The sequence below is a fragment of the Crocodylus porosus genome, unplaced genomic scaffold (genome assembly GCF_001723895.1).
Source record: "Crocodylus porosus isolate Cpor-Errol unplaced genomic scaffold, CroPor_comp1, whole genome shotgun sequence".
NCBI lineage: Eukaryota > Metazoa > Chordata > Crocodylia > Crocodylidae > Crocodylus > Crocodylus porosus.
The window spans coordinates 86,936,019-86,958,382 of record NW_017728918.1 but is presented as its reverse complement, the minus strand read 5'-3'; the positions used below and the strand labels follow the sequence as shown (position 1 = coordinate 86,958,382).

General features: G+C 45.8%; 1 protein-coding gene across 2 annotated transcripts in view; it reads right to left on the bottom strand.

The window, feature by feature from the left end:
• The window catches only part of LACE1 (lactation elevated 1), a 121,929-nt gene that overhangs the window by 7,971 nt on the left and 91,594 nt on the right, over positions 1-22,364 (bottom strand). For both annotated transcript variants that reach the window (XM_019537863.1, XM_019537864.1), the window contains one exon: positions 9,895-10,035. In XM_019537863.1, coding sequence (XP_019393408.1) covers positions 9,895-10,035 — 141 coding nt within the window. The remainder of the gene's footprint in view (positions 1-9,894; positions 10,036-22,364) is intronic.

Below are 22,364 nucleotides of genomic sequence, written 5' to 3'. Positions count from 1 at the left end.
GAGGTCTGCTAGGTCCCTGGAGAGCCAGGAGGGCTGCTGTGCCTTCTTGCTGCCTTTCCTCCGAGATGGAATAGACTTAGCTTGTGCATTGAGGATCACTCCCTTGAGAAGCAACCACTCTTCTTGAACTCCCCTCTCCCTGGGGTCATGGCCCCATAGGGCCTGACTGACAAGCCTCCCGAGCTTGTCAAAGTCAGCTTTCCTGAAGTCAAGGACTTCCGCGTTGCTGACTGAATTGCCAGCTTTACGGCGGATGGTGAAGGTGATCAGCTTGTGGTCGCTGTCACCCAGCTTCCCATCGATCACTAGGTTGCCAATGAGGTCATTCCCAGTAGCCAGAACCAGGTTGAGCAGTGCTTTGCCTCTCGTTGGCCCATAGACTTCTTGAGTCAGGTAGAGGTCATCCACGCATGAGAGGAAGCTTTGTGACCTCTCGGATTTTGCTGAGTGATCCTCCCACAAGATGTCCGGGTAATTGAAGTCACCCATGACAACCATGGTCCTGGAGCATGTGGCTTCAGACAGTTCCTGGGTGAACTCCTAGTCAAGCTCAGGACTTTGGGTGGGAAGTCTGTAGTAGACTCCCACCGTTCTGTCCCCTGTGCTGTGTTCTCGTGGATTTTAACCCACAGGGTCTCCAGCTGTCCACCCTGGTCACCAGTATCAGCTTGCAAGAACATGTAGCTTTCCTTAACATAGAGAGCTACACCCCCTTTCCTTTTATCTACACGATCCCTCCTGTACAGGGTATAGCCATCTATACCCATGGTCCAGTCATGGGTGGAGTCCCACCAGGCCTCCATTGTCCCTATGACATCATAATTATTTGCATTGAACAGGAAGAGCTCCTCCTGCTTATTCCCCAAGCTCCAGGCATTTGAGTACAGGCATGCAAGTGTCCCCTTAGGGGCTCTTGCCTTGCCCACAGGTTATACCAGGGCTGGGACAAGGGTGGGCTCCATTAAGTGCCCTGGCCCACTGGCTTTGCAAGGGTTGCTCAACGGGCCAGCAGTGGCGGTAGTCCCCCCATCCCCCAACAGTCTTAGTTTAAAGGCCGGTGGAGCAGGTCAGCCAGTCTGGCTGAGAAGAGCCTCCTCCCCAGAGGAGAGAAGTGGAGGCCATCTCTTCCCAGCAGCTCGCTGCCTCTCTTGCCAAAGAAAGGGCTGCGGTCATGGAAGCCAAAGCCTTCCTGATGACACCAGCGCCGCAGTCTTTGGTTCACTACCTGGATCCTCCTCTCCCTCCTCAGCCCATACCCCCAGACTGGGAGGATCGATGAGAACACCACCTGTGCCCCCAGACCCTTTAGCCCTGCTCCCAAATCCCTGTAGTGCCTCATGACCCAGCTGGGAGCCCGCCGAGCCGTGTCATTGGTGCCCACATGAATAAGGAGCATAGGATAGTGGTCTGTGAGCTAGAGGAGCTTTGGGATCTTCTCTGCAATGTCCCAGATGCGGGTCCCTGGGAAGCAGCAGGCTTCCCAGACTAAGGGGTCGGGGTGGCAGATTGCCCCCTCAGTCCCCCTCAGGATGGAGTCTCCCACAACAAACACCTTACGTTTTGTCTTGGGGAGAGTGGGGACGGTAGCTGCAGTTGAGCCTCTGTTGCCTGTGGGAGCTGCCAACTCAGCCGGCTCTGCTGAAGCAGCAAAAAGTGCGTACCTGTTGCTAAGCTCTGGCGGGGCAGGGGCCTTGGTGTGGTAGGCCTTAGGGCTCTTGACTACCTTGGTCCATGCCCCTGACTGGACAGAGTGGGAGGTCCCAGAGTCCTCCTTTGTCCTGGAGGGAGATGGTGGTCTACCCTCTGGCTCCCAGGGGAGAAGGGCCTGGCAGTAAGAGTCTATCTCCTGCTCACAGTCCGTGATGGCACGCAGTCTCTGGACTGTGGCCTGGAGCTCCTCCAGCTGGCGCGCCAGAGACCCCAAAAGGGAGCAGACCCCACTGGGGGAGGTGGCCATGCTCCTGGGTCCCAGAGCCTGAAAAAGGGACAGGCAGCCTGTGCAGCCGAGAGCCAGGGGCTCCATCTGCGTGGAGGTCTCTGAGGTGCCCAATGGGGGAGCCACAGAGCCTGAGGGGACCCGAGGGGGGTGGCGCGTACCCATTTGTGTCATGCTTCTGGTAGGCTAGCTATAGCTGGGACCGTCTACACTAGGGTGGTTTGCAGGCAGGGTCTTGGGCCCCCCCGCGCACCCTCCTGCCCGAACTCCATGCTAACTCACGCGCCAGCAGACAAGTGTGCCTGTTTGTGCAGCCTGTTCGCGCAGCTCCAGTCGCGTGGCTCCCTGAGGTGCTGGGTGCAGTAGGGGCCTGGGTGGGGCTTGACCTGGCCCAGCTCCATGCAGCCGCCTCCTCCCACTCAGTGAGGGGTTACCCCTTCTCACCATGGGCCCCGCTTGCCTCCGGCTGTGCTGGGGCTCGGCGGAGGCTCCGCAGCTGCTGGGGGGTGTCTGGGGGGTTTTGGGGGAGCAGGGGCGTGGCGGGATTTCACTCACATGTCTCTCGCCGCTCCGGAGCCTAACTGGGGCTTTTTTTTGCTGTTGGCGGGCCCTTTTAAACTGTGTGCATGTGCAGTGGGCCCACCATTGGGGAAAGCTGCTCTTAGGCAAGGGGGGGGCCCTGCCTGGGATTTGGGGGGGGCCCTGCCCTACTGGAGGGGGACTGGTGAGTACCCCCTCCTACCTCTCTCTCTCCCTGGGGGGCTGGGCCAAGTAGGAGCCTGGGCGGGGCTTGACCTGGCCCAGCTCCACGCAGCTGCCTCCTCCCACTCAGCAAGGAGTTAACCTCTTCCCACCACAGGCTCCGCTTGCCTCCGGCTGTGCTGGGGGGTGTCTGGGGGGTTTCGGGGGTGCAGCAGGCTTTCACCTGTGCATCTCTCGCTGTGATTTGGCCTTCATTTATCTTTCTAAAGCCTTCAATTTTATAAACCACAAAGCCCTATGGAAAATCCTGTCCAAAATTGGCTGCCCAAACGAGTTCATTAGCATTCTGAGACTTGTCTATGACAGTATGTCAGCAAGGGTTCTCAGCAACGGGAATCAAACAGAACAATTTGAGATGAAAACTGGAGTGAAGCAAGGTTGTGTCATCATTCTAACTTTGTTTTCCACCTTCATCTCCACCATAATGTACCTTGTCGACAGAAAGCTCCCACCTGGAATTGAAATTGTGTATAGGATGGACGGAAGACTCTTCAACCTCAACAGATTCAAGTCCAAAACGACCATGACAACATCCATAATGGAGCTCCAGTATGCGGATGACAATGATGTCATTGCTCAATCTGAAACGGACCTCCAAACCATTTTAAACATATTCTTGGAAGTCTACAAGAGTATTGGCCTAATTCTAAATATCAGGAAAACGCAAGTCCTTTACCAACCTGCTACAAATGGAGAAACCACCCCTTTGCCCAAGAACATGGATCGCTTCACTTATCTTGGAAGTCATCTTTCATCAAAGGCAGACATCAACATGGAAATACAACACCAACTGAAGTGTGTGAGCACAGTCTTTGGACATCTCAATAAGAGTCTTCTGAAATCATGACATCCTTGCTGAAACAAAGCTCTTGGTTTATCGAACACTGTCATTCCAACTCTGCTGTATGGCTTGGAAACTTGGACCACATACAGAAGACATCTCAAGAGTTTGGAGAAGTACCACCAATGGTGCCTTCGCAAGATCCTTCGGATTAGCTGGGAGGATAGATGCACAAACATCAGCATCTTAGCCGAAGCAAATTCCAACAGCAGTGAGGCCATGATCATCCAAAACCAACTTCACTGGACAGGTCACGTTGTTCGCATACTTGACTCCCACCTTCCAAAGAGAATCTTGTTCTCACAGCTGAAAGAAGGTCAGTGAAGTAGCAGAGGGCAAAGAAAGCACTTCAAAGACACCCTGAAGCCAAACATGAAGAAGCATAACATCGATATCAACTCTTGGGAGACCCTTCCTCAGGACTGACCAAGAGTTGATGGTGATGTACGTACCTACGTACCTTGCTGTACCAGGCATGGCTCATGAACAATGAGATGGTGGAGTGGATGGAGTATCCCACGGGAATGCGGGGGATGCATGCTTGGCAGCGGACCAAAAGTGCTTCCATTCCACTTCTGGGTCACTGCAGAGTGCGCAGGGGACCCACCCCCCAAGCTCAGTGACTGGTGCCTCCTGGGTCTGGCGGGGCACCCAGGGTCCCCCTGCAGCCCATCACCAAGCCGTGGGGGTGTGGGAGGTCCCCCATGTGCTCAGCAGTGGACCCAGAAGTGGACTGGGAGTGCATCTGGTCTACTGCTTAGAGTGCGGGGGACCACCCCCCCCACTCTCCTGTGGGATGCTCCATCCGCCCCATCATCTCAGCATTCATAAACTGCACCTGGTACCTCTAGGTACATAGAAAAAACATCTAAAGCTGCATCTATGGCCAAATCGCTGATTCCCTAAATCACCATCATATATTCAGATTTGGCCGAATCGAACCGGGACAGTGATCCAAATCAGCGAATCGAATCGCTGTCCCCTAAATGGGGCCTAATCCAAATCTGAATTGAATACTGCCTGCTTTGCACACCCCTCATATTAAGCAGAGTTTGTTTAGGATACAATACTGGCTTGGAGGATGAACTGAGTATATACTGTATACATTATAAAAACTGTAGTTGACAACAAGGTCACAGATGGACCCCATAATTGTACTGGTATCCAATAATACTGGTATAAGCTGTTACAACATAACTATTACATCTTTTTGCTCCTATGGTGATAAAAAGTAAAGAAAAACATTGCCTCTTTAATCTAGTTTCATTCAAGATTAAAGTTACAGCAACTGAGCTCACCTGTCTGCTACAGGAACATGCATATGTAAGAGTTACGCTGTAACAGTTTATGTGCTCTCTTGATTAGCAGCTCTCCCTCCCCCTTTAAGGTAGTTAGAAGTTACATCTGTCCCAAGCTCCCCTTGGGTGGGGTAGCAGAGGACAGGATAACATCATCATCATAACTGACTGGGACACTGCGCTCAAAGAGCAGTCATCAATAGCTCAATGTCTAATTGAGAAGAGGTTACAAGTAGAGTTCCCCAGAGGTTGTCCCTGGGTTTGGTACTGTTTTATCTATTCATTAATGATTTGGAGGATTGAGAGGACAGTAAACAAAATTTGAGGATGACACCAAGTTAGTTGGAACTGAAGCCACTTTGGAGGGTCGTTGCAAAAAAACAAACAAAAAACAAACAACCCCCCCAAAGAATACTGTACTGTATTAATATGAATATGAGCCACCAGTCTGATGCTACAGTTAGTGGAACAAACAATATGCTGGCATGCATCTACCCATGCATCTCAAGCAAAGCTAAGGAGGTTATTCTTCCATTGTACTCGGCATTGGTGAGGCAGCAGCTGGAGTACTGCATCCAGTTCTGGGCGCCGCTCTTCAAGAAGGATGTGGAGAAGCTTGAGAGAGTCCAGAGAAAAGCCACTCATATGGATTAGAGGCCTGAAGAGCAAGCCATACAAGGAAAGGCTGACAGATATAGGACTGTTCAGCCTAGAAAAGAGAAGACTTTGGGGTGATTTGGTGGCAGCTTACAAATATATCAGGGGATAGGATCAGGGATTAGGCAAACAACTATTCACCAAAGCGCCTTAGGGGAAAACCAGGAGTAATGGTTATAAACTCCTCAAAGAAGGTTTCAGACTGGATATAAGGAAAAGACTCTAAAATAGATTCCCAGCAGGGGTGGTGCAGGCGCCTACCTTGGAGATCTTCAAAAGGAGACTGGATGTACACCTTGCTGGGGTTATTTGACCCCAGCAGTCTTTCCTGCCCAGAGCAGGGGGGCCAGACCCGATGATCTCACAAGGTCCCTTCCAGCCCTAAACTTCTGTGAATCTGTGAATATGAGCATCAATGGAAATCAAGGGAAGTGATTCTTCCTCTCTCTTCAGCAATGGTGAGGCCTGGTGACTGGTGTGTCTACGTTTAGTTTTGGGTGCTGTACTTCAAGATAGACATGAATAAAATTAGAAAGTCCAACAGAGTGTGACAAAAATTATCACAGGTCTGGGAAACGTGATTTATGAAGAAAGTGTGGAAGAACTGGCATTATTTAGCCTGAAGAAGAGAAGGCTGAGAAGGGATTTGATAACAGTCCTTACTTACCTGAAAGGTGGTTACAAAGAAGATGATGACAGACTATTTTCTGTGGCTGCAGGTGACAGGACAAGGAGTAATAGTCTTAAATTGCAGCAAGAGAAATATAGGTTGGATTTTTAGGAAGAAAACTTTCTCACTCTGATGGGAATTAAGCATTGGAACAGGTTATCTAGACAGGTTGTGGAATTGCCATCCTTAAAAGTTTTGAAGAACAGGATAGGCAATTGTCTTAGGGCCTTGTCATACAGGATGCTTAACACATGTTTTATCTAAGATTATAAGATAGTGGTCTCCAACCATTTTAAGTAGGAGATCACTTTTCAAATTTAAAAGCAAGCCAAGATCTACTGTGTGCCTAGCAGGTAAGCCTGTGGGGAGGGGAGGAGCAGATCAAGGTGGAGGGAGAAAAACTTATTTGGGGGCATGCCCCCCCAGCAGGTAAGTCTATGGGGGAAGGGGAAGGGGGAGGGGGAAGGGCTGTAGGGGGGTGGAGCCGATTGAGGCCCCAGCCCTAGCCCCACTCCCGCTGGGGCCTCAGTCTGCCCCCCCCATGGTGGTGAGGGAGGAAGTAGGGCTGGGGCAGCGGCAGGCCCTGCACAGCTGGGACAGGGCATGGGACTGAGCCATGAGTGGCTCACCTGGGAGGAACGGGGGGGCATGGGGGACATGTGCCCCCAGATTTGCATGTGGGGTGGAGTGGGATGGGTTGCAGCGGCAAGGTGGGGCTAGGCTCTTCCTGGTGGGGGTGCTGGGCCATGCTGTGCTCAAGCCAGGAGACAGTGGTGCTGGGAGTGGGGCTATAAGGTGGGGGGGAGGGAGTTGCAGCCACCCAAAAGTTTGCCATAACCCTCCCCAACCCCTCCCTCCCAGCACTGCTGCCACCCTCCCCAAGCACAGCGTGGCCCAGCTCCCACACCAGGAAGAGCCCAGCACAGCCTCCCAGCCCCAACTCACCCTCTCCTGTGCACAGATCCTGGGCATATGGCCCCCATGCCTGCAGGGGGAGAGCAGAAGGAGGGGAAGGCTGCACTGGGCTCTTCCCAGAGGGGCACCTGGGCTGCGCTGCACTTGGGGTGGGTGACAGCGGTACTGGGACGGGATATTAGGAGGGGCTACAGTGAATTTTTGGGTGGCTGCAGCCCCCCTCATACCCTCACTCCCAGCGACACCACTACTGCTGCCTGACTTGAGCGCAGCCTGGCCCAATATCCTTGCGGAGAAAAGCCTGGCACTGCCCCAGCCCCAACCCACAGCCCACTCCACCTGGCGTGCAGATCCTGGGGCACATGCGCCCCATGCCTTCCCAGGGTGTGTGACCCACCTGCTTCCAGCGTCCCCCCAGATGAACCGCTTATGGCTCCGTCTCCTGCCCCAGCTGTGCAGAGCCCCAGCCCCACTTCCTCCCTCACCACTGCTGCAGCTGCCTATGCTGTCCTGTGTTGGGGAAGGGCATGTGCCCCCCCCATCTGTGTATGGTGGAGGTGGCTGCCATTGTGGGCTGGGCTTTGCACCCTGAGCTCCACTGCAGCTGGCCTAGGAGCAGCTGGATGCCATGTGTATCCTGCCGCTGGGCTGAGCTGCACACACACATGGCCAGCTGCAGCAGGGATCAAGGTGCAGCAGGCAATGGCAGCCGCTTCTGACTCCCCAGAGATGGGGGGCATGTGCCCCCAGGGCCTCCACTGGGGTGCACCCAGCAGAAGGAGGCCTCCCCCACACCAGGCTCCAATCCTTCCGCCACCCGGCTGGGTTAGGGCCCCACTCACCTTCCCCTGCTCCTGTGTGCTGCATTCAGTCCATTCCTCACTGTGGGGGCCTTGATCTGGCCAATGCATCTTCCCACCCCCACAGGCTGACCTGCTGGGCTGGGGGGGGGTCACATGTGCACACACACCCAGCCCCCCCCAGCCTAGGATCAACCAAAAGAGGCTCCCCAATTATCTGGTTGGGGACCACTGCAGTAAGCATTACTGTGCCATATTAAAAAGTTCAAATGTGTTCTGAGTAGGCACATGATGATGCTTGCTAAGATCTCAGCTCACTATGGACAGGGCTGGAGCCTGCTGTGCCCACCCTCTATCCTTCCCTTCCTCCATCCCTGACACTGACCCCAGCAGTGGACACCACAGATCACATATCTGCCCATGATAATATGCAACCCCCATACCCAAAGCCCATGCCCTCCCTGCTACATAACCAGGACTGCCTAATCTGGGAGCACCTGCTGCTGGCACACAGGGGCAAGCTAGGTTTCTTCTGCTAGCAGCAGGCAGAGGGAGGCACAGAAAGGCCAAGTCTAGAAGAAGGTGCTGCTTTTGCTGCTGGATCTGCACCTACCTCTGGATCCACAGAGTGAACTGAGTCCCTGCCACTGGAAGTCTTGAACCAGCTCTAGTGTGGTGCGGGTGCTGGAACTAAAAATCAGCTGATCTCAAGCTCCATTCTATGTGTGATCTGTTGATTGTCAGTCCCAGCCCCAGCACCACACCGGGGTCTTATATTCATGATATCTCCATGGAGCAGTCCAGTGACTGCTGAACATGTCTTACTTACTATGATCTGGAGATTCTCCCCCCATGAAAAGTCTTAACTTTGCTACTACAGGATTGTACTTTGTACATGTTTTACTCTCTGAACACATGGATGCTTGCATTTTAAGAGCAGCTAATACGTCTTAAATCTAATGTGACATGGCCGTTAGATAAGGCCTAAAGCAGGAGGTTGGACCTGATGATTTCTTGAGGTCCCTTCAAGCTTTACTTTTTTATGCTTTTGTTAATCTAACCTACTGTATACATAATTTCTTAGAAAATATAACAATAGTTACAATTTCTAAAGCCATATATAACTTTAAGTAACTGAACTAACTTCAATAGACCACTCGTGAGATTCAAGTTAGGTACATGCTTAAGTATTTTGCTGAATCAGGGCCCTAGTGATCACTGATCATCTTGTCAGGACATTCTTGAGAAGTCTCAATCGATATGGCCTGATTACATAAATATTTAAGTGTGTGCATATGTAATCACACATAGTATGGAGCTTAATATCTTTCATTACTTTTTTAAAAAATGATCAGCTTAAACAAGAAATAGCTTTTTCTGTTGTTTTAATAGTGCTGATTTTGCTTTTATGATTGAAGCCTTTGTAAATCCAAGTTAAGTGCTATATTTATCATTACTATTCCATTAGCAGTTCTGCAACCTGATCTAATGTCTACAATGAATATTCTCCTAAAATTAATAACATGTTTGAACAAATCCATTAACACTTTAATACTCTGTGAATCCTTACCAGACAGGCAAACAGCCAAATGGTCCCTTCCAAGCTATTTTGAATATTCTGGAGGTGAGCTCAGTGATACAGTCATCAATTATTACAATGACAAAAATGTCAATGCAATTATTTATTTAATTGTTCCAGAAACCATCCTTATTCAAGATGTACATATAATCCCAGACCTACATTTATGCTGATGTTTAAGACTTAGTAACATATTTTAACACATTGTAATATTTACTGTTCTCAGCTTAGGGTGTTGAGAACATTCTGGAATGTTGTTTTTGTTTTTAGCACATGGTAGCATTATAAGAAATGAATGACTTTCACATTACTAGCAAATAAATCAATAGGAAGCCATAATTTCTAAATTAGTCATTTTTCAAGACTAATGCATGTATATATCTGAAACAATTAGTTAGACTAATGCATGTATATATCTGAAACAATTAGTTCTCACCTTGTGCTCATAAAACGTATCAATAAGAGTAATAAAGCGGCGAGCTTGAGTCCTTTGTGCCATTGTCAATAGCGGTATGTTGCGAACAAAGACCGTATCAAAATTGGCAGATACTTCCAAATAGTCACTGGCTCCAAGTGGCTGAAATATAAAAACATTATTGCTGAAAACCCATTCTGGATTAATACATTAATTCCAGGTTTTGAAATACTACATTTAACCTACAGTGGGCAAAAACTAGCATACTTCTTACGTTCCTCCTTAATATATTTTATTTCTATGCTTCTTCAATTCTAGCTAAAGTCAACTATGATGTTCATTCCTAGAACTCGTATCTTAACCAAACAGTGCTTCACTGTTTAGAATTCAGCTCATCTGAAAAGTTCCCATTAACTACCTGACAAACATATTTTTTAGCTCGGACAACCTCAAACCCAACAACAACAACAAACCAAAGCAGAATAATAAACAGAATAGGGAACCTAGCCACAAAGTCCATTCAAAACATGAATAATTTAAGATGCAATTAGGAATATCCATTACTGATGCCTTTCAGCTGAAAGATCTGCAGTCAAAATACAAATCCATATTTTATACACTATATCTTGATCAAAATACTTATTTAATACTATCAAAAGTACTTGTGAATTCACAAAAATCCTTATGGTTCCAGATTCTGAAAGTAAATCACCTGTAAAAAATATCAATTATAGCAGTGTTCCTGGAAATCCCGCTTTATTTAAGAAAGATTATCATGATTTTACTTTCTTCAAACTTTAACCTATGATTAATGATGAATGAAAAGCTTTAGTAAAAAGTTTAGCTACTCACTTAAAGAACTGAAATCCTTAATAAAAGATATGCAGAGACAACTATCACATACAAGTACACATTCAGACGAATTTTTAAAAGATATTTTCTCTGTTACTTATATGTCAAGATCCTCCAGGAAAAATATGAGGGTAGGCAACATTTTATCATGAGCTATTCATAAATCATTGCTGTTAGAGGCAAAGGAAAAAGGTTCAAGTACTGATTTACAACCTAGGAGTCAAATCTTATTTCCTTTTCTGCAGGTAGCTCAGTATCTTGAATTGAGAGTTATGAGACTAGATGGGCAGGGTTTTGACCTATAAACAGAAATATCTTTACTCATTAATGAACTGCATCTAACCCCCAAAATGGAATATAGCAGTGCAGAGCAACACTGTTAAAAACTGGATATAAAAAACAAAGTGAAGCTATTTTCAGGGAAAAGGAATTTTCCAGGTAGGCCAAAGGCAATTACCTAGGCGACCTATAGCCCATGGAGCCTTTGGATCCAGCCTGCAGAGCCATGGCTTTGGGAGACGGGGGTTCTCCCCATGTTGTACTGCAATCAGGCATCCAGGGCTCTAGTAGAGGAGAGTTTTGCCCATGATGTACCACAGCTGGATGGCACAGGTTCCAGCAGAAAGGGAGCTCTCCCCTGAGCTTCAGGGAGAGGCATTGGAGATGGCCAGGACCTAGTGCTTGTTTGCCTCCAATCTGAGTTAGGTCATTCCAGCCGTCCACCAAAAAACGTTACCAACCGCTGACCTAAACTGTAATATAACATGGACTTTTCTTGCAAGACCTTGTATGAGAATTTTGGAGACTTTAAAATGATTTCTAACCCAATTTTCTTTTACCTTCCCTCATTCAAAATATCAAACAAAACAGACTCCTATGCAAAAGTTCTTTATTTTGCAAGCCATCTATGTGAAGCCCTACATGTAATTCCAGAGAACTCTTCTGAATAAAATGCATAGTTTTCAATTTATTAAGCTAACTGGCAAGTGTGGGTACCACAGAGGCTAATCCAGTCCCTCTCATAAGATCATCTCCCCTTCCATTACCAATTGAATGAATCATTTGCTTCCCTATTTATAATAAAGAAACATTCCTGTGAAAAGGACAACAGCTATTCAAATGGAAAAGTATGAGTATAAAAGTATTTATGTATTTTCATCTGTGTTTGTTGGGTACATAATATGGTCTCTCTCAAAACCTAAACATGCAGTATATTTGGTGTCACTCTCCTCCCTATTTCTAGTTGGCAAGTGATACATAACTGACGGAAGGGGAAAGTCAGCACAATACGACCAAGCCACCAGTAATAGCTCCAAATACCATTATTTGGACTCTCTGCAGAATACTGACATGACTGCTTTCTGTATAAGAGTTCTAGGACCCTTTTCCCCCTTCTGAGCTTGCAAAGAAAGGCATAAGAAACCAAAACTGCGTTTGGTGACTGACTTGTGGTATGGGCATCTCAATGACACTCCTTTCCCTCATACCATATTCTTATTTCTCAAATACACTAGTAGCCTGGAGGGCATGACATAAGCACCTCTAGAGCAACTCTGTGCCATTAAAGGATATCTAGGCTAGTTAAAACAGCTTTGTGGCCAGATTACATGTGCAGTGAAATAAAAAGCAGATGCAATGAATTGGAGCCTCTGTTTAATGATGCCATAGTAATATACAGAGGTTTCCATCTGCATGAAAGATTGGTAATCTACAAACAGAAAAAATATGGTTGCTGCCCTCATAGTGCCTTAGCAGATTTTCATATTCCCTGAGTGCCACTTCACTGTTGCCAGCTGCACCTCTTCCAGAGGCTGCTCTCATGGATTGAGGAGATACAAAGCTGGGTGTTGCCAACAGCATTGGCAATGGAGCCCATGCATCTCTCAGACCAAAGCATTTCCTTCTGTCAGGATTCAGTGGGGCAAAGACTAGGTTTGACAAAAAAACCCAAACCCTACTTATTTTCCTCTTTCAAAGCATAGCATCAACACATACAAGTATAAACTACTGAACAAGGGAGGCAGTACATCCTAATGGGAAGCAACCCAGATCAAGAACCAGGAGACCTGGCTTCTGTTCTTGCCTCTCACTAGGCTGCTGAGTGACTGCAGGGAAGTTGATTCATTTGCCACTTTGGGGATAACGACAGGCAGGGGGGTGGGGTGGGGATCGGAGGGTTGGGGGAGTGGGCGGGGCCAGGATGGGTCCCCTCCCTCTTCCTCCAGCCCCCCGACACCTTACTTATGGCACTGGAGCCCTGGTGCTAAAGCAGCTACCTGCCCTGCATAGGCAGGCCACATGTTTCAGCACCAGGGTGAGGGGCAGCCAGAGCATCTCTGTGAAGGACTCAGCCTCTGGTAGACTCAGGGCACGGTCCAGGACTGTGCCCTGCCCCGCTTTAAGCTTCAGTTTTCTTAGACCCCCTGAATATTCAGGGGTCTAATTTTCTCCCCATGCTGCAAACTTGCAGCAGGGGGAACATTTTTTTGTCCCTGCATGTGCCTCTTGCCCTGTCTCAAAGGGATTTGAGATGGGGCAAGAGGCACGTGCAGACTCATCTGGATGTGCCCAATAGAATTATAAAGATGTAATTTATTTTATTTCATAAACAGTAATATAAGGTATTTTTCAAGCCAGAGTTAGTACTTTAAATTAGCATCATGTCCCATGTAAAATTGATTTTTTAAAATGAATTGAATACTGAATGGCATTTCAGTTAGGAGTATCTACAAGCATATTATCTCCACAAGATTATCTGGAACAAATCCTCATTATACAGATCACATTCCACATCATCCTATCTGAGCAATTAAAACACTTCAACACTGATACTTGTGGTTGTCGAAAAAACAAAAAGGAAAAACACATATCTTGGTATTACCTATTCCATCTTAGTTTTGTAAAATTCTTACCAAAATGTGAAGAACTTGATATCATGCATTTACAGAAAATACCTGTCATTTACAGGGAGTATACAGTTGTCTCTAATACTGTGCAGACCTTTAATGGATAAAGATCTTACTTTATTGTTGAATTGTACGAAATGGGAAGGCAAGGTAGAACTGTTATAGATTTCTGTCATTAACTCTAATGCCAGGAGTCAGTATTTTACACTAATGTAAAACGCATTAGCACTAACATAGGCTACCTCAAAACAAAGTGGCCAGTCCACTTCAGTTTGCACAATTGAGCTGTCAACTTTGTTCGTTTTTGTTTCACCATCTAGTTAATGCATTTTCTGCTATCATCATCTCAGTTCAAGTAGGATGTTTATTATCTACAGCTCTCTGTAGACTGTTTTAAGAGTTACTCTTCTTCTGTCTCCATTATATATTCCATGTAACAAGAGTATAAAGTGTCCTTCTTTGTTGACTCACCAATGACAACAAAGCGCGTCTGTTAGGCTTGTTTTTAAGCAGACAAAAATGCTTTACATAAGTTAGGATGCAATATCTTTTTCTAATTTAAGGCAAAATGTTACATTAAATTGATGTTGAGAAAGATTACAGATTCAGTCTTAATGAAATATGTAGTTATCAATTGTTGGCTTTGTGTATAAATCAATTATTGAAATTCATGTGTATATAAAAAAATAGGTATTTGGAAAAGAGAAAAAAAACAGATAAAGTTTGAGTGTACACATTCAACAATAAATATAAAAGGTCTTTCTATAGACTACAGGAAACTATACCTGCCAGCAGTATGGCTGATGCAGAAATAATATCTTTGGGGTGATGATTCAAGACGGAATTAACAGAACTTGAGGCATGATCAAAATTCAGTTACATTTCTAAATTTGAAGCTGAGGAACATGGATAACTAAGGCACTAACATCATGGTGAGGAGTGCAATATAAAAATGTAAATAAAAGGATGAATGGCATGTGCCCTGGAGAGCTTTGCAAATTTAAAAGGTAAAGGATAATGATTACCAGTGATCCCAGTTTCCTCCAAGTTAAAAAACCCCCAATTTTCAGATTTAAAAATGTATCCCAAAATCCACACTTTTCCGTGATCAAAATGAAACACGACTTCTATACATATATTCTAATAGTATAAAAGCCTTAGTCTGTCTGTTCATAATGCTTTATGTGCACTATGATTGGCTGACTGAAACAGCCAATCAGAGTGCTCCACAAGTGTTCAACAGGAGATGGCATGGCGGAGCACTGCCATGATGGCGAAGCAGCAGTAAGAACCGTTCCGAGCATGGCCTCAGCTCCCCTGCCTTGCTCCCTGCAAGTTGCACCGAGAACCAGGCAGAGTGTGGGGGAGGTAAGGCCAGCACTGTCCATGCCTGTGCCCCCCACCCATCATTCTTGATGGGCAGTTGGCTAGAATAGACCGACAGACAGATTAGTGGTATTCATTTTGATCACAGAAAAATGTGGATTTTGGGTTACTTTTTTATGGCAAAAATTGGGGATTTTTTTATCATAGAAAACCAGGATCCCTGATGACCATATTTAGCGCATGGTTTTAGGCTGAAGATCTAATCTAATAAGCACATCTCCCAATTGACTTTCTCCTGAGAGGGACACAAAGGGCTGACTGCATTTAAAGTATCTACTGTGGAGATTCCTGAATCTTCTTTTGCACTAGATTTGGCAGTTTAAGAGATAAAATATTGACCAATGGTGGCTCCTATGCTATTTATTCATAAAATATGCAAAAAGAACATTATTAATAAGGTTGTGAAGTAAAGCACACAAATTTTAGGGAATGCCAGAATAAGTATCAGGATACAGTTTTTCATTATGATTTCTTGCACTATTTTTTTTCTATTGTGCCCCTCCTCATCTGGTGCACAAATCACTTAGCACAAGTCTGTGCTACATGCATATGATACCAGCACTACTTGTGTATGGTAGCGAGGTCTCAAAACAAGCAGAAGGAACTGGCCCTCCTGCTAAACAAGAATGACTACGATCTCACAGGGATAACAGAGACCTGGTGGGACCCACCTATGACTGAGCCACAGGTATAGATGGCTATACCTTGTACAGGAGAGATCGTGTAGACAAAAGGAGCGGGGGTGTAGCTCTCTCTGTCAAGGAAAGCTACACACCCCTGCAAGCCAACACTGGCATCCAGGATGGACGACTGGAGACTCTCTGGGTTAAAATCCGTGGTGAACATGGCACAGGGAACACAATGGTAGGAATCTACTACAGGTCTCCTAAGCAGGATCAGGAGCTCGAGCAAGAATTCACTAAGGAGCTGGCTAAGCTGCATGCTCCCGGTGCATGGTTGTCATGGGACACATCAACTACCCAGACATCTTGTGGGAATAGCACTTGGCCAAATCCGAACGGTCACAAAGCTTCCTCGGGTGTGGATGAGCTCTATCAGACTCAAGAAGTTTATAGACTGGCAAGAGGCAAAGCACTGCTTGACCTGGTACCAGCAATGGGAGATGATCTAATCAGCGACCTAATGATCGAAGGGGAGCTGGGAGACAGTGACTATGAGCCGATCACCTTCGCTATCCACTGTAAAGCTAGCAAGTCAGCCAGCAATGCAGAAGTCCTCAATTTCAGGAAAGCTGACTTTGACAAGATCAAGAGGCTTGTTGGTAAGGCCCTAAGGGACCACAACCCAAAGGGGAGGGGAGTTCAGGATGAGTTGTTTCTCCTCAAGGGAGCGATCCTGAAATCACAAGCAATGTCTATCCCATCTTGGAGGAAAGGCAGCAAAAGGGCACAGCAGCCCCCTTGGCTCTGCAGGGAACTTGTGGACCTCCTGCATCTAAAAAAGACCTATAAGGGATGGAAGACTGGATCCACCTCAAAGGAAAAGTACTCTGCACTGATCCTGAGCTTTAGGGAGCAAACCAGGAAAGCCAAGGCTGCGACTGAACTCCAACTGGCTACATGTATCAAAGACAATAAAAAGTCCTTTTTTAGATATGTGGGGAGCCAGAAGAAAAGCAAGGGTAACACTGGACCCTGGCTAAACCATACGGGACAACTGATGCCCAGGAATAAGCCAACCTGCTTAATGGGTATTTTGCATTGTTTTTTCACCAGTCCCAAGGGATGGCCCTACTTAATACGATATGGGACGGCCAAGGTGAGGAAGAATTGTTACCCTTCAATGTAGACCATATGAAGGAGCATCCTGAGAGGCTGGACAACTACAAGTGAACTGGCCCAGACAGTTTACACCCCAGGGTACTTAAGGAGCTGGCAGGCATCATAGCTCAGCTACTGGCATGGATCTTCGAGAACTCCTGGCACTCAGGTGAAGTGCCCAAAGACTGAAAGAAGGCCAGTGCGGTACCTATCTTCAAGAAAGGGAAGAAAGTAGATCTAGGAAACAACAGGCCTATCAGCCTGACCTCTATCCCGGGGAAGAAAGATTATCAAAGAGACCATTCTTGACAAACTGGCTGATGGCAACATCCTGAGGGATAGCCAGCACAGGTTTGTTGTGGGTAGGTCTTACCTGACCAATCTCGTCTCCTTCTATGACCAGGTGACATATCACTTGGACAAAGGAGAAGAGATTCACTTCATGTATCTTCATTTTAAAAAAGCCTTTGATCTGGTGTCCCATGATCTTCTCATGGAAAAATTGGTCAACTGCAGCCTCGGCTACATTACAGTCTGATGGCTGGGGAATTAGCTCTGAGTTCGGACCTACAGAGTGGTAGTCGATGGAAGAAAATCATCGTGGTGCGCTGTGACGAGTGGGGTCCCCCAAGGCTCCATCCTTGGGCTTATACTTTTTAATATTTTTATTAATGATCTGGATATTGGTATCAGAAGTGGACTGGCCAAGTTCGCCAATGACACCAAACTTTGGGGTAAAGCATCCACACCTGAGGACAGGATTGTGATCCAGGCCGACCTAGGCAGGCTCAGAAAATGGGTAGAGGAAAACCTGATGGTGTTCAACACTGAAAAATGCAAGATACTCCACCTTGGGGGAAAAAAAAACCTCACAGCATGCTTACAGGCTCGGCACCACCACAGCTGAAAGGGACCTGGGGGTCATGATTGACCACAAGATGAATATGAACCACCGATGCGATGTTGCAGCTGGTAAAGTGAGCAAGACTCTGGCTTGCATCCATAGATGCTTCTCAGACAAATCCCAGGATGTCATCCTCTCGCTGTACTCAGCCTTGGTGAGGCCTCAGTTGGAGTACTGCATCCAATTCTCCATAATTTAAAAAGGATGTGGAGAAGCTTGAGAGAGTCCAGAGGAGAGCCATGTGCATAATCAGAGGGCAGGACAACAGGCCTTATGATGAGAGGCTGAGAGCCACGGGACTCTTCAGCCTGGAAAAGCACAGGCTCAGGGGGAACCTGGTGGCTGCCTATAAGTATGTAAGGGGTGTGTATCTGGATCTGGGGGAATGTCTATTCATCAGAGTGCACCAAGAGATGACAAGGTCAAATGGTCACAAACTCCTCACAACAAACTGTTTCAGGCTGGACATAAGGAAGAACTTTACTGTCTGAGCCCCCAAGGCCTGGAACAGACTGCCTCCAGAGGTGGTGCAAGCACCTACTCTGGACTCCTTTAAGAGATATTTGGATGTTTATCTTGCTGGAATCCTTTGACCCCAGCTGACTTCCTGCCCCTAGGGTAGGGGGCTGGACTTGATAATCTTCCAAGGTTCCTTCCAAGCCCTAATGTCTATGAAATCTATGAAAAATCTATGAACATTAATGTAGCGCTATCAGATGTTTCCTTTTGTATGATAAGCTCTCCATTCTCTTCTCTGCATCTGTTCCAATCTGAATTCAACTTACTTGAATATGAGTTGACCAGAATTGTTCATGGTATTCCAAACTAGGGTTGGGTATTTGACTGGTCAAAATCTCAGTTAAAAAAATGTAAAAAATTGCCAAGACATCTAAATAATACACAGATAAAGCACATATTTTCCACTAAGAAATGTGTCAAAAAACAATGAAAGAAATATTTTTTTCAATAAAACTGCAAAACATATGTATTTTTTGTAAAATTGCTATCTTTGGTCAAAAAATATGCTGTCAATTGACTGATCAATTAACAATATTTGACCCATCAATTGACCAGGTGGCCAACCTTATTCCAAACTTCTACAACTTCAGTCAGAAAAAAATACTGATAATTTTAGTTGATGACCCTCTTCTGTAGATCAGCACCAATGGACTAAATGGCTAGTAAGCATCACAGGTATTTGCTGACAGTGCTGGAAGGGTGAGACAGGACTGTTGCATTTCATTTCACTAGGAGCGTGTGTACTAGTAAAACAGAGGATTTCTTTCTATTCCATACTAAGCACACAACCCCTTATATCCCATTAACACCAAACTGTTTCTCTACTGACCTCTCTTCACATCACTCAAATCCTCAATTCCAGTTTCATTCTCCCTACACAGCTACTACCAATCACTACTTCTTAAGTTTCTCATCCAAGTCCTGTATCTGTCTTGTATCCAAATTTCAGTCCCAGCTCCAAAGCAAGCTATGAGAACTTTTTGAAGAAAAAGGTATCAATATTGTTTAATGGGAACCGCCCCCCCCCAAAATATTTCATTAGATTCTTTCTATACTGCTTGTGGAAAATTTGTCTCCAAAAAGTTAAGGCAGATACTTGGCATGCAAAATATAGATTTAATGAGAAAAATTGCCAGTTATAAGCAACTGAAAAAACAGCCTTATAAAGAATGCTTGACACTTTCTTTATAACAGAGTAATTAAGAGTAAAGTAATAACCATGCAAGTTATAAAACATTCCCTTTTCCACTGGAAGAGAGTTCCCATTTCCCCAAAATTCAACTAAGAAAAACAATGAAAATGCATGCTTCTAAAATATATATTTTAAATAATTTGACCTCTATTTACTCTGGCACAGTTATTTGCAGCTATAATTATTTATCTAACCACCACCCCTCTTGAGGTAGATTAAACTTTACTTAGGATAAACAGCATTCAGGGACAGCAAAACTATTTCATAAGAGAAATTCTCTCCTCCAAATGAGTCAGAACCATCAAGCTGTAGATGTGCTGAACTATGCAATCATGCAAGGCAGGATTAACGAAAGGGTTCATGTGACACACAGTCAATGGAACTTGTATTCCTAAATTCCTTAGGTGCTTTTGAAAATTCCACTGGTGACCTTCTTAACTTACATTCACTTTCCATCCTTCCCCTCCATTTTCTTTAGCACTTGTTTGTTATATCTTCCATATTAAAAGAGCAAGCTATTCAGGCTAGACATTTAGTCTACTTAAATGTATATACAGTGCATAGGCACAATGGGGCCCCTGTGTATAATAACATCTGTGTATAAAATAATACATTCCACAATGGGGAACAGGGGAGTCAAACACACAGCTCTCAGAGCCGCTATATCCAGCCTGTGAGGCTACTGGTAGGCCACTAGAAGTTGAGAGTTGTGTCTAGAGGGGCCTGTTGCAGAATCTGGGGCCTTTGGGCCCCACTGGACACAGATCAGCAGCATGGGGGTAAGTGATAGCTAGCACAGGCCCAGCTGCCCTCCAGGTGATTCACCCATTGCCACTTCCACAGCCTTGTCTGCTGGTCCCACCATTGCTGCCACCTGTGCTGTACACTAAATCAGAGCCATAGTGGCTGTGTGCTCTATGCCTGAGCTGGAACTCCTGCCACAGCACAAGACATGTGGGCTGTAGCAGCTCCAGCTCTGGCATGGCACATGGGGTGGAAACCGGAGCTGCTGCCACCACTACAGGGTACACTAGACAGGAGCCAGAGCCACTGCCACCACCACCACCTGCACCAAGCAAGAGATAGATCTGGCACCACTGCCACTACAGCCACCCTGTGTTCTGAGTTGGATCCATCCCATAAAAAGCCCCATAGACCATGGTCTGGGGCAAGAGGTGAGTTTAACAGCCCTGCTTCATGAGATACATATAGCAGATTTAATTTTTTCTTTAATTACAATGTAATACATGATCCAGTAGTTAGAGCCTGCTTTGAGTCAGAACTCCTTGACACTATTTCTGTCTCCACCAGTAAAACACACACACACACGCACACATACACCTTGGGCAAACCACTTAAGCTTTTACTCATTAATTTTCCCATTTACAAAATAGCCCCTACAGTTTACTGTGATGCTCAGAATTGGCTAATTAGTATTTGGACATAATTCTGGTCTGAACAACCTGCCATCAGAGGTGGTTCAAGCACCTACATTGAATACCTTCAAGAGCAAATTGGATGCTTATCTTGCTGGGATCCTATGACCCCAGCTGACTTCCTGCCCTTTGGGTGAGAGGCTGGACTTGATGATTTTCCGAGGTCCCTTCCAGCCCTAATGTCTATGAAATCTATGAAAATACAGTAAATATTGTATAGCATAACTTTATACTCAAATATCTGTCTATGTGAAAATAATTAAGATGTGCCTTGAATATGTAACATTAAAAAGCCAGTATTACCAGCAGAGGGCAGTATTCGCTACCCGTAAGCCAGAGGAAGAGTCTAAAAAGCAAGACCACACTGACAAGAGCCAGAACACATTCAAGTCCTTCAGATTAAGAACTACACTATGTCGGTAATGTGTACCTGATCCCACTTCACTTAAGACTGAAGAGTTCCAGCCCTTCTTAAAACTGGAAAAGGGAACAGAATCAATTTTTAAAAAAGCAGAATGGAAGAAACAAGAGAGCTTTTCCTAAGGAATCATAAAAAGCTAACTATAATATATGCAAATATGGAAAAATGTTACTTTAGTCCCATGAGGAGGAATTTTATTTGCAAATTTACAAAGATAGATACATATACACACAATCACTATATAAACACAAACATTGATTCTTTCCTCCTTCCCTTTTTGAAACAACTGTGATTCTACAGTCTTCTAGGATGAAGTGTAGCTAGTACACAATATAGACAAAGCACAGTTTTTATTCTTAAGGAACTGCTTGTGTTCTAGCTGCTGTCAATATAGTGTTTGCTTTTTAGACTCTTCCTCTTGCTGTTGAACAACACACACACACAATTATGCTTTATAAAAAATATATATATTTTCCCTTATTATATACTGATATCACTGTAGATGCCTGAATGGCAGAATGTGCTAACATAGGAAAGATATTGAAATTAACAATTGCATGGGCTTGTGCAAGGCCAATCCTGCCTGACTAACCTGGTCTCTTTCTATGACCAGGTAACAAAGAGCTTAGATGGGAAGGAGGAAGTCGACGTCATCTTCTTGGACTTCCAGAAGGCCTTTGATACAGTGTCCCACACAATTCTGGTGGGGCAAGCTGAGGGACTGCAGCACTGACGAATGCATGGTCACAGGGGTGGCAAACTGGCTCTAGGAGAGAACCCAGAGCGGGGTGGTGGACGGGTTGAAGTCAACCTGGGAGGGTGTGGGCAGTGGAGTCCCCCAGGCCTCGGTCCTTGGGCCGGTTCTGTTCAACATCTTCATTAGCAACCTGGACGAGGGTGTGGAGAGCACCCTGTTCAAGTTTGCTGATGACACCAAGCTGTGGGGTAAAGTGAATACACCGGCAGGCAGGGACCGCATCCAGGCAGACAGGGATTGGTTAGAGAAGTGGGCAGATCTGAACAGGATGCGTTCAACAAGGACAAGTGCAGGGTACTGAACCTGGGGAGAGGGAACCAGCATTATGGTTATAAGT